The sequence below is a fragment of the Perognathus longimembris genome, unplaced genomic scaffold (genome assembly GCF_023159225.1).
Source record: "Perognathus longimembris pacificus isolate PPM17 unplaced genomic scaffold, ASM2315922v1 HiC_scaffold_4640, whole genome shotgun sequence".
Taxonomy (NCBI): Eukaryota; Metazoa; Chordata; class Mammalia; order Rodentia; family Heteromyidae; genus Perognathus; species Perognathus longimembris.
Window position 1 is genome coordinate 1 of NW_025959980.1, and position 10,859 is coordinate 10,859.

The 10,859-nt window shown below is 64.1% G+C and overlaps 1 protein-coding gene across 1 annotated transcript; it reads right to left on the reverse strand.

Moving 5' to 3' along the window:
- Nucleotides 1-2,969: 2,969 nt before the first annotated feature.
- On the reverse strand, nt 2,970-9,461 carry Scn3b (sodium voltage-gated channel beta subunit 3). The gene is made up of 5 exons (XM_048337211.1): nt 9,310-9,461; nt 7,296-7,521; nt 4,633-4,771; nt 3,157-3,233; nt 2,970-3,018 (listed from the first exon to the last, which is right to left on the reverse strand). The coding sequence occupies exons 1-4, from the start codon at nt 9,406-9,408 to the stop codon at nt 3,170-3,172; spliced, it is 528 nt and encodes a 175-aa protein (XP_048193168.1). The 5' UTR covers nt 9,409-9,461; the 3' UTR covers nt 2,970-3,018; nt 3,157-3,169.
- Between the last annotated feature and the right edge of the window lie 1,398 nt (nt 9,462-10,859).

Genomic DNA, 10,859 nt, shown 5'->3' on the forward strand with positions numbered 1-10,859 from the left:
CCTGCCAGATGAAGCTTCCAGAGCTGCACACGGTCAGTCGGGCCTGGCGCGGGAATACGGGAGACGAGGGAGAAGGGCGGAGACCGCAGCACCTCGCAGGCGTGCGGTCATGATCAGGTCTCCAGGAAAGAGACGAGGTGCAGCTCTGGAGAAACGAGACACAAACCCAACTCAGACAGCCAGAACGAGACAGCCTCTCACGGGCGTCTTCCCGGTGTCCACCATGACGCAGTGGCAGGGAAGCTTCCAGAAGGAGGGATGAAGGCTGGAGGACACGGTGGATGCAGGACAGGTGAGAAGCCAAGATCACAGTGGACGTGACCGAGAGGAGAGAGGAAGCGGCGTCGGTCTAGGTGGAAGGCAGACGGGGAGGCGCAGGTTCCAGCTCTCGCCCGTTAGCTAGCGTCCTGGCCACCTAGTAACGCTGTGCACTGTCCTGTCTCCACGGACAACACCACGTGTTAATAACACCCGCCATTTGTCGAGAAATAAAATGACCCGCGTGCAAAGGCTTCCGCTTTAAAGGCTTAACGCTTGAATGAAAGTACCGAGGAGCAAGGAGCTGGAGTGAGAGGCCCAGCCGGGGGCTCACGCCTGCAAGCCTAGCTACTCAGGAGGCTGAGATCTGAGGATGGCAGTTCAAAGCCAGCCTGGGCAGGAAAGGCCATGAGACTCTTCTATCTCCAATGAACCACCAGAAAATTGGAAGTGGCGCTGTGGCTCAAGTGGTAGAGCCCAAGCCCAGAGTTCAAGCCCCATGGCCAACCAAAAAAGAGAGAGAGTGGAAAGAAGATAACGTGGATAAATGATAGGTGTCATCCAGCTTCATTAAAAATCACTCGGAACTGGGGCTTCTTAAAAAACTGAAGGGGAGGAAGGGAAATGCCTGGAACCGGTGGCTCATGTCTGCCGTCTGAGCTGCCCAGAAGATTGAGATCTCGAGGCTCCGAGGCCTGAGGCCAGCCCAGGAAGGGAGGTCCGCAAGATGCCATCTGCAAAATAACTGACAAAAAGTTGGGCTGGCGTCAAGGCTCAAATGGCCAGACGAGGAAGCTGAGCAAGGCTGAGGCCCTGAGTTCAAACCCCAGTGCAGCCAAGCAAGTAAGAACACAAAGAAAGCAGGAAGAGAAAAAAAAGCAGTCGTGCAGATAACCTCACTGCAAGCCAGACTCGTGGTGCCCAGGGGCCAAGAGGAAGTGGGGGAAGGAAGGGCCTTGCTGCTGTGACGTCACCGCGACTCCGCAAGCCTTGTGCTAATCAGGCCTCTCTTCCTGCTATAACAAAGCAGTCTCCTGGGCTGGGAATGTGGCCTAGTGGCAAGAGCTCTCACCTCGTATACATGAAGCCCTGGGTTCGATTCCCCAGCACCACCTATATAGAAAACGGCCAGAAGGGGCGCTGTGGCTCAAGTGGCAGAGTGCTAGCCTTGAGCAAAAAGAAGCCAGGGACGGTGCTCAGGCCCTGAGTTCAAACCCCAGGACTGGCAAAGAAAGAAAAGAAAAAAAAAAAAAAGGAAAGAAAGCAGTCTATCCCCGATCTCAGGATGGCATGGAAAACTACCAAGAAGGGTCTTGGCTTTATTGCAGGGCTTCCCTCCACAAGGTCAAGGCTGGGAGGCGTCCAGGGTCTTATTTCAAGGACATCCCTGGGGTGGGAGGGATGGAAGTGAGCTGACAGATGCAGCCCGGAGCGTGGAGCACGCTCTGTCCTAGTCCACGCCCAGCTCCGAGGGGCGTGGCTCTCACCGACATTACCACCTGCTTTCCCTCCTCGCCGGGACTGAAGGCTGCTGCCCTTGGACCCGACTCTAAAGGGGAAATGAGGTTTCGTATTCTCCCCACCATTTCTCTGCTGTCTTGAAGTATGGAGGGGAAAAAATGCCTGAGCACCGCAGCCCCATCGGAGACATGTTTGGACGCCCCCTCCCCGTCTTCCCTTGCCGTGCATCCTGTGTCCATGGTGGGCTAAACAGGCTCTTCCCTGGGTCTCCATATTGCTCTCTGAGAGTAGCTCCTTTGGGATTAGGCCTCCACTCCACACATCTTTACAGGGAATTGTCCGGGTCTAGCTCGTGTCATCTTTCTTTCTTGGCCACTCTCTAGTCCTCTGAACTCTAGCCTCGCTCATCTCGGCCACGCCAACCCTCCCCAAACGTGCGCTGGTGCAGGCCGCGTGGGCAGAGCCGGGTGAGCGGCGGAGTCTTCAGACACGGAACGGCCGGCCCCGTGGGCGCGCGGAGCCTGCGCCTGGAGCCGGGTCTCCGCGCCAGGCCGCCCGGCCCCTCGGCCGAGCCCCGTGGGCGTCTCAGTCGCCTCCTGTGAAACGAGGAATGACACCGACCCACAGACACGGAGAGCGCGAGCCTGGGAACTGCAGTCCCCTCGCTCACGCGGGCTGCACCCCAGAAGGGGCACGCACAGACCAACCACAGCGAGATGAGAGACACGTCGTGTGACTTGTAAGAGCGCCGTCATGCTGGGTTCCTCGGGAGGACTGAGTCCTGGTCTCCACGGAGACCGCGGGGCTCTGGTGCTGGAGTCCTGAGCTCCAGAGAGCACGTCCGTCCACACGCGAGGAGAACCTAGGGAGGCCTGCTTGTCTCTGGTGGCCTGGCCACGCGTGGATTGGGGGAAACTTGGCTTCAGAGTGCCTCGGTCCGCAACAGACTTGCTCTAACCCAGACAGGTCGATGCCTGCCCCCAGCAAGGCTCCCTGGCGGCGCGGAGAGGGGGTGATCGCGGGCGCGGAGGGGAGCGCTGCTCTCAAGGTCATCTGTTGCTCGGGGAGAAATCATCCACTCGGCTTGGGAGCCGCTAGGAAAGCCAGGACGGGGCGCGGCCAGGTCTTAGCATGGACAGAGTCCTGACGGACTGGGGCGATCGGGAACGGACACTCGGATGCCGAGCGGGGAGGAGGAGAGTCGCGGGGCTGGGCGCGATGCGGGGCTGGGCGGTGCCTCCTCCTGCCGCGCACGTCACCAACCTGGGGCGTCTAGTCCTTGGCTGTGGAGGCCACCTGCCCACGGCAAAACGGCTCGCTGAGGACCTCCAGCCCTGCCCAGTCCAAAGCGGGAGCCGGCAGGGAGAAGGACGCTGGGGAGGGGTGCCCGCAGTGCCCTCCCTCCGCCCCCCCTCCCGCGTCCTGGACGTCACCTGGAGCCACCGCGGCCCTATTCCTCCACGGGGACTGCGGCATTCTCCTTGTTCTCCGACGGGATGGCCAGGTAGTCAGACCTGCGGGGGACAGGCGGCGGGGAGGGAGCACCGGCTCACTTTGGGGTTGGACTGTGAAGTCCCAACCTACAGAGACGGCCTAGGAGGAAGGGCTTTCCCCTCGTTTCTGTGAGACCCAGCGGTTACCACCGCCTAAGCGATCCTCCTACCTCGATTTCCTCATCTCGGAGTTCCCTGGGTCATAGCAATCTTATCCACTTACACCCCAGACACTGTGAGGCCAGGCATCCTGACTGATTCTGAACTCTTACTTTCTAGGTGGGGTCAAGGTCGGTTCCCAGACTTTCCCCTGGTCACTATGGGTGGGTTGCAGCTCTCTAGAGACTCTTAATTCTACTGGGGGGCGGGGCTTAGTTCCAATTTGGTTTCCTGTATGGACCCAAACTAGGTACTTCCTGTTTAAGCCTGGGTATTTCCTGTCTAAGCCTGGGCATTTCCTGTCCAACCACCAAAATCCAAGCAATTAGGAAATCACAGCCTTCGCCACAAAATTTTAATCTATATATGGCTGTGTCATCTTTTGTTATTTCCCTGACATCACAGGTATCATGAAAAATAGGGTTTTATTTATTTATCTCTTATTTATTTACTGCCATTCCTAGGCCTTGAACTCAGGGCCTTGTGCCCTCCGTTGGCTTTTTGGGCTCAAAGCTGGCTCTCTACTCTTTGGGTCATACCTCTCCTTCTGGCCTTTTGCTGGTTGATCAGAAATAAGAGTCACGCGGGCTTTTCTGCCCAGGCTAGGTCCAAACCATAATCCCCAGATCTGAGTCTCCTGAGTAGCCATGTGTGTGAGCCGTGGGTGGGGGGTTCGCTTCATCTTATCAAACGTTTCCCAGCGTCACAGCCTTGGTCTCCTGAGCTACTGCCTGGCAGTGCTGCTGGAAGTCTGCCCGCTCTGTCCTCCCTCTCCCGACGCGGCACGCCGGCATGGTCCCTCACGCCCCTCATTCACGACCCCCCATTGCTCATACACGCTCACTCTCGAGTGGGGTCTGGGTGGAATGAGCCCGCGGGAAGAGGAGGGCCCTGTCTGGGTGGGGTCTTCCATGGCTTCCAGCCTCCAAGGGAAGAACGTGGGACCTGGAGCCCCTTCGCTAATGGAAGGCGGTGCCCCGGAGGGCCAGGAGCTCAGGGTACGGAGGAGTCGGCCGTTAGGAATAAGGAGGTGGAGGTTCACCTGCCACCGTCCCCCGCGAGCCACCTGACCTCGGCCCGCCGCACCTGACCTGCCGGAGGGCTTTGCCTCACTGGTTAAACACGCAGGCGCGGCCTGCGACTGGGACTCCGGCACGCGCTGGGGACCCCCTCCCCCTCTTTGCTATCTTCCATCTGTAAAGGGGGTGCAGTCGCGTGGCCTGCGTCGGGGGGGGTCACGACGGGAGTCTCCTGGACTCACGCGTTCTCCTGGGCTGCCTCCTCGGCCTTCGAGACCTTTCTGTAGCAGTAGATCATCTCGATGAGCAGCCACAGGGTGAGGAAGACCAGCAGGATGTACATCATGATTTCCGAGACCACGGAGGTGAAGTCCTCTCCGGCTGCCGGGAGGGGACGGAGGGTCAGCGCGCGCGTGCGTGCGTGCGTGCGTGCGTGCCCCACGCGCGCCCACCCGTGCCGCGGGGCCCCCGATCCCGTGTGGGGTCTTTACTGGTTCACTGGGGACAGAGGCCCTTGAACGTCTGGGCCGGGCTGGCTTCCCCCGTGGCCCTCGGGTCTCAGCCTCCAGAGCACACGGGCTGGGGCGTGCGCGCCGGGGCTGGGCCACGACGCCTGTTCTCGAGCGTGGCTCGTGGCAGCACCCCCGAAGGCGCTGCGGAGCCCCGGCTCTCCCTGGCCGTCGCCGCCGCGTCATTCTGGGGTCTCCAGGGGTGTTAGGGCCGGAGAGGCAGCGCGGGAAGCTGCTCCCGCTGGGTTTGGGGGGGTGGTGGTGGTACTGGGGTTTGAACTCAAGACCGTGTGCTTGCTGGGCAGGTGTTCTACCCCTTGAGCCGCACGCCATCCCTGTGCTCGGTATTTCTGGTTATCTCTGGGTAAAGAGGCTTTGGATTGCTATCCAGAGCTGGGAGCAAAGAGCCTCGGCCAGGCGAGTCCCACCGGAACAGGGAAAGAACCTGCAGGTTCCCTGGGGCCACGGGGTGGGGGACACGGGGTTCGTCACCCCGGAGCAGCACAGGGGCCAGCGAGGGTCCCAGGGGAAGGACCGCGGGGCTGCAGGGGCCCAAGGGGGAGAGGAGAAGACAAGCGAAAGGCAGGAGGGGGGCGAGGGGCAGGGAGGGCGCGGTGGAGAGGCGGGGTGATGGGGTGGAGGGGGAGGGAGGGCACAGTGGAGAGACAGGGTGGGGGGAGGGGGGAGGGGGAGGGTGCAGTGGAGAGACGGGGGTGATGGGGGGAGGGCGCAGTGGAGAGGGGGTGATGGGGTGGAGGGGGAGGGGAGGGCGCAGTGGGGAGGCGGGGTGATGGGAGGGGGGAGGGGGAGGGTGCAGTGGAGAGGCGGGGTGATGGGGGGGAGGCACAGTGGAGAGGGGGGTGATGGGGTGGAGGGGGGAGGGGAGGGTGCAGTGGGGAGGTGGGGTGATGGGAGGGGGAGGGGGAGGGTGCAGTGGAGAGGCGGGGTGATGGGGGGAGGGGGAGGGGGAGGGCGCAGTGGAGAGGCGGGGCGATGGGAGGGGGAGGGGGGATGGCTGGAATGCGGTTAAAGGATTCTGCTCCTGCCTCCCTCCCTTTCTTTCATACCCATGAGCCAGCCCTAAGCGCCCCCGACCTGCCCTCCCCCGGAGCTCCCCCAGAGCTGCCCTCCCCCAGCGAGGGAGGGGGAGGCGGTTTCCAGTCAGGCAGGCCAGACAGCGAGCCACCCACCGAGCCGGCACCTGCACGCTGCGCCCGCCAAGCTCCTTCCCCCATCTGAGCAGCTCGAGGGTTCTAGGAACGACCCGGTGCCCTCCCTCCCCCCCCCCCCCCCCTCGCCCCAAGCCTGGCCCCCCTCACCCCCAGAGGGCTGGCGTCTACCGCGGCTTCCTACGTCCATTAGACGGCGGCCAGCAGTTCCCCACCGCGCCAGGCAGAGGGCGCCCGGCTCCCTTCCCCGTGGAGGAGGGCGCGGAGGGAGGGGAGGAGGAGCGGATGGGACTCGGAAGAGAGGCCGCCCCGGAGCCGGCCGCCGGGCCGGGGTTCCCACAGGCCCCGCGCTCCGCCCGTCCACACTTCCACAGTGGACGTGCCTTCACTCTGCTCATGGTGCGCGCCTCTCTCTGTCTCCCCCCCCCCCCCCGTAACTCACTCTCAGGACAGAACCATCTTCACCACTTTATTTTTATCCATGATACAATTTAAAATAAAAAAAATCTAGGGCTGGGAATAGTGGTAGAGCGCTCGCCTCACATACATGAGGCCCTGGGTTCGATTCCCCAGCACCACATACACAGAAAATGGCCAGAAGGGGCGCTGTGGCTCAAGTGGCAGAGTGCTAGCCTTGAGCAAAAAGAAGCCAGGGACAGTGCTCAGGCCTGAGTTCAAGGCCCAGGACTGGCAAGAAAAAAGAAAAAAATGCTCTGCACGAAGGGCAGGACATGGTGGCTGGAGTGGGGTGCCCTGGACTTGGGGCGCCCTTGCTCTCAGGACTCGGGAGGAGACAGGGGGTCACCGCGGGTCCACGGCCAGCCCATGCCGAAGCATGAACCCCTGATGGAAAAGCAAAGGACAGCCACAAGGGCTGGGATGTGACTCAGGTGGTAGGATACTTAGCTACCACGTGGGGGGCACCCAGTTCAAATCCCAGGACCCCAGGAACTAAGAAGGAAGCACTGCATTACACGTTGGGGCTCGCTGAGGTCTGCGTGCCACCGGCTTCTGGGTGGCGGCTACGAGGACGTGTGGGCAGAGTCTCGGGGTTTCTCCAGGAGCCAGCAGAGGGCAGAGGGGCAGAGGCATCCCAGAGCCAGGGCTCCTCCCGGGAGGAGGGAGGGGGGAACGGCCCTCCGTCCTCCCAGCCAGCCGAGCCTGCCGTCTGTCCGTCCGCACCCCACACCTCCGAGGGGCCCCGCCCGCCGGCCCCGCCCGCCTCACCTTCCTCGGTGACCTGCAGGGGGATCAGCCGCGTGGTCTTCACCAAGGGCCGGTGCGCCTCGAACTCGAACTCGCGGGAGACGTTGCAGGTGTAGAGCCCCGCGTCGTCGAGGGAGACGTTGAGCACCGTGATGGAGACGTCCTGCAGGTCCTTGCTGCCCTCCCACTGCAGCCGCCCCTGGAACGGGCTCTCCACCTCCTGGCGGCCATTGCGGTACTCGAAGATCTGCGGGCACAGAGAGGAGTGGGGGGGGTGGGCCGCTGGAGCAGGGAGGGGAGGGGGAGGGAGGGGGAGGCCGTATTCTGCATGGCTGAGGACAAGGTCACCAGGAGCCCCACTCGGGAAGTGGGGTGAGGGGGGCAGGCAGGTGTCAGGCAGGAAGGGATAAAGTGGGGAGCCTGGCAGGAAAAGCAAGGGGGGGCAGGGGGGGCTGATGCACTCAGGGACCGAGCGGGTGGCCGGGAGATGCCGGGGACGAAGCGGGGCTCGGAGCACGGTGTCCACACCCAGGTGCGAGGAACGGGGAGGCAGAGCACCCGCGGCCCTGGCAGCCCTGCCCGCCGCCCTCCCGGCTGGGATCGGGGTGGCTGCAGCCCGGCCGGCCTCAGGGCCGGGGGTCCCGAGCTGCCCCCCGGGGCCGTGCGAGCCTCGGGCTTTTGCACTGGGCCCAAGGATAAACCTGCTTAAAGTTCTGAAAGACTCGTGCCCACACGCAGGGCTCCGTGCACACACCCAGGCCGCACTGTGCCCACACGCAGGGCTCCGTGCACACACCCAGGCCGCACTGTGCTCAGCACACGGCTCCGTGCACACACCCAGGGCTACACTGTGCTCAGCGCACGGCTCCGTGCACACACCCAGGCCGCACTGTGCTCAGCGCACGGCTCCGTGCACACACCCAGGCCGCACTGTGCTCAGTGCACGACTCCGTGCACACACCCAGGCCGCACTGCTCAGCACACGGCTCCGTGCACACACCCAGGCCGCACTGCTCAGCACACGGCTCCGTGCACACACCCAGGCCGCACTGTGCTCAGCGCACGGCTCCGTGCACACACCCAGGCCGCACTGTGCTCAGTGCACGACTCCGTGCACACACCCAGGCCACACTGCTCAGCACACGGCTCCGTGCACACACCCAGGCCGCACTGTGCTCAGCGCACGGCTCCGTGCACACACCCAGGCCGCACTGTGCTCAGCGCACGGCTCCGTGCACACACCCAGGCCGCACTGTGCTCAGCGCACGGCTCCGTGCACACACCCAGGCCGCACTGTGCTCAGCGCACGGCTCCGTGCACACACCCAGGCGCACTGTGCTCAGCCCACGGCTCCGTGCACACACCCAGGCCGCACTGTGCTCAGCACACGGCTCCGTGCACACACCCAGGCCGCACTGTGCTCAAGCACGGCTCCGTGCACACACCCAGGCCGCACTGTGCTCAGCGCACGGCTCCGTGCACACACCCAGGCCGCACTGTGCCAATGCACGGCTCCGTGCACACACCCAGGCCGCACTGCTCAGCGCACGGCTCCGTGCACACTGTGCTAGGCGGGAGGGTCGCCCTCTTTCTCTATTCCGGGCCCCCACCGAGGGAGGGGAGGGGAGCTGTCCAAAGGGCCTGGGCGCTGCCGTCCCTGAGCTGCTTTCCAAGGCCGCTGCCTGTCCCCGAGCCACACCTCACTCCAGCTTTTGCTGGCTGAGAGGAGATGCAGCCCCAGAGACTCTGCTGCCTGGCTTCAAACCACGATCCTGAGCAGCTAGGGTGACAGGCGTGAGCGACCTCCCTCGTCCCGGGGTGGGCGCGGGGTGGAGCTGGCCCCCCTCCCAGGACGAGGCCAGCCGTCAGGTCTCAATGGGGTTCGCCTGCGGTCCCCCCGGCCCCCGCCCCCTAAGCAGGGCCGCCTGCCGCCGGCCTCCAGAGCTGACAGGGCTGGCGCATGCGCTCTGAGGAGAGGCTGGGCCGCGCGTGCGCGCAGGAGTCCCCCCCCCCCCCCCCCCGCAGTGGGACCTACGAGGAAGTCTTTACCGCCCTCGGGCCTGTAGAACCACTCCACCACCGTGGAGGCCTCCACCTCCTCCCGCTTCATGCAGGAGATGCAGCGCAGCTTCATGGGCTCGCCCTGCACGGCCTTGGTCTCGGAGGGCACCTCCACGCACACGGCGAGGCACAGCGGGGCTGCAGAGGGGGCGGGCGCGGGGGGGGGGGGACAGAGAGGGGAGGATCGTGAGTATCTCCGTGTGTCCACACCTTTACCCTAGGCCCACCGCCCGCGCGCCCTTCCCACGTGCGCCCACCGCCCGCGCGCCCTTCCCACGTGCGCCCACCGCCCGCGCGCCCTTCCCACGTGCGCCCACCGCCCGCGCGCCCTTCCCACGTGCGCCCACGCCCGCGCGCCCTTCCCACGTGCGCCCACGCCCGCGCGCCCTTCCCACGTGCGCCCACCGCCCCGCGCGCCCTGGCCCGTGCACTAGCGCACAGGATGTGGCCGAGTCTGACACGGACCCCGGCACACAGAGCACAGGACTGGGCGTCACCCTCCGTCTCCAGGTCCTGGTGGGGCGGGCGCGGGGCTGGCTTCCAGTCATCCACCGACGCCCCAAAGCACGCGGTGCAGAATCGTGGGCGTCTACCCACCCTGGGCCACACCAAGGCCGAGCGCCCGCGCGCCACAGGACTGGGCAGAGCGCCGGGCACGTCCTCCCAGGCGCGCGCCTCTGCGCCCGGCCCCGGAGTCCGGGCTTCGGCCCCGATGGAGCGGAGCCCGGCGCTGGCCGGCGGTACCCGCTCGCTCCGTGCCAAAGGGGCGCGCGGCCCGGCCCGTAAGGCACTGGGAAGGTGGGCGTGGTTGTGTATTGTTTGTAGACGGAGACATCAAGTTCTCTAGAGCCATAGAGAGGATGGCACTAAGGCATTGGGGGGGGGGGCGGGGGGTGACCCCGGGGCGGGAGCACACCCCTGCACAGGAGACAGACACAAAGGAAACTCGCGCAGGCCACCTGGAGATTCCGGTCCAGTTCCTGCCGGCTGGAAACCTCAAACCCACGGGAGGAAGCCCCGGGTGCCAGATTCCCAACTCAGAATTAATCCGAAGTGGGGCGCAGCTGCCAATGAAACAGGCACCAGTGTGGGCCGCGCTGGCAGAGAGATGCAGGGGTGCGGGGTGGAGGGAGACGTGCAGCGGGGTGCGGGGTGCAGAACAAATCTGGAGGTCACATGTCACCAAAGGCAGCGGCGTGGAGCAGCTCCGTGGACGGACATGGGGGGGGGCCTGGGCGGGTGGCGCCCCGTGGGCACAAAACACGTTCATTTAAGAAAAATGGAAAGATCGCACGTGCTTCTAAGTAGTGAAGCCTAGATACTCAATCCTAAAAGTGACCCAAAGGATAAGCTTAATGCGATAAGATGAGTTGGGGTTTCCCCCTGGTGTTTGTTTTGATGGTGTTAAGACAAAGTCTTGCTAAGAGGCCCAGGCTGTCCTCAAGCTCAAAATCCTGCCTCAGCTGCGTGAGTGCTGGATCAAGGCCTGCGTCACCTGCCCGGTTGAAAAATGTTGCGTGACAT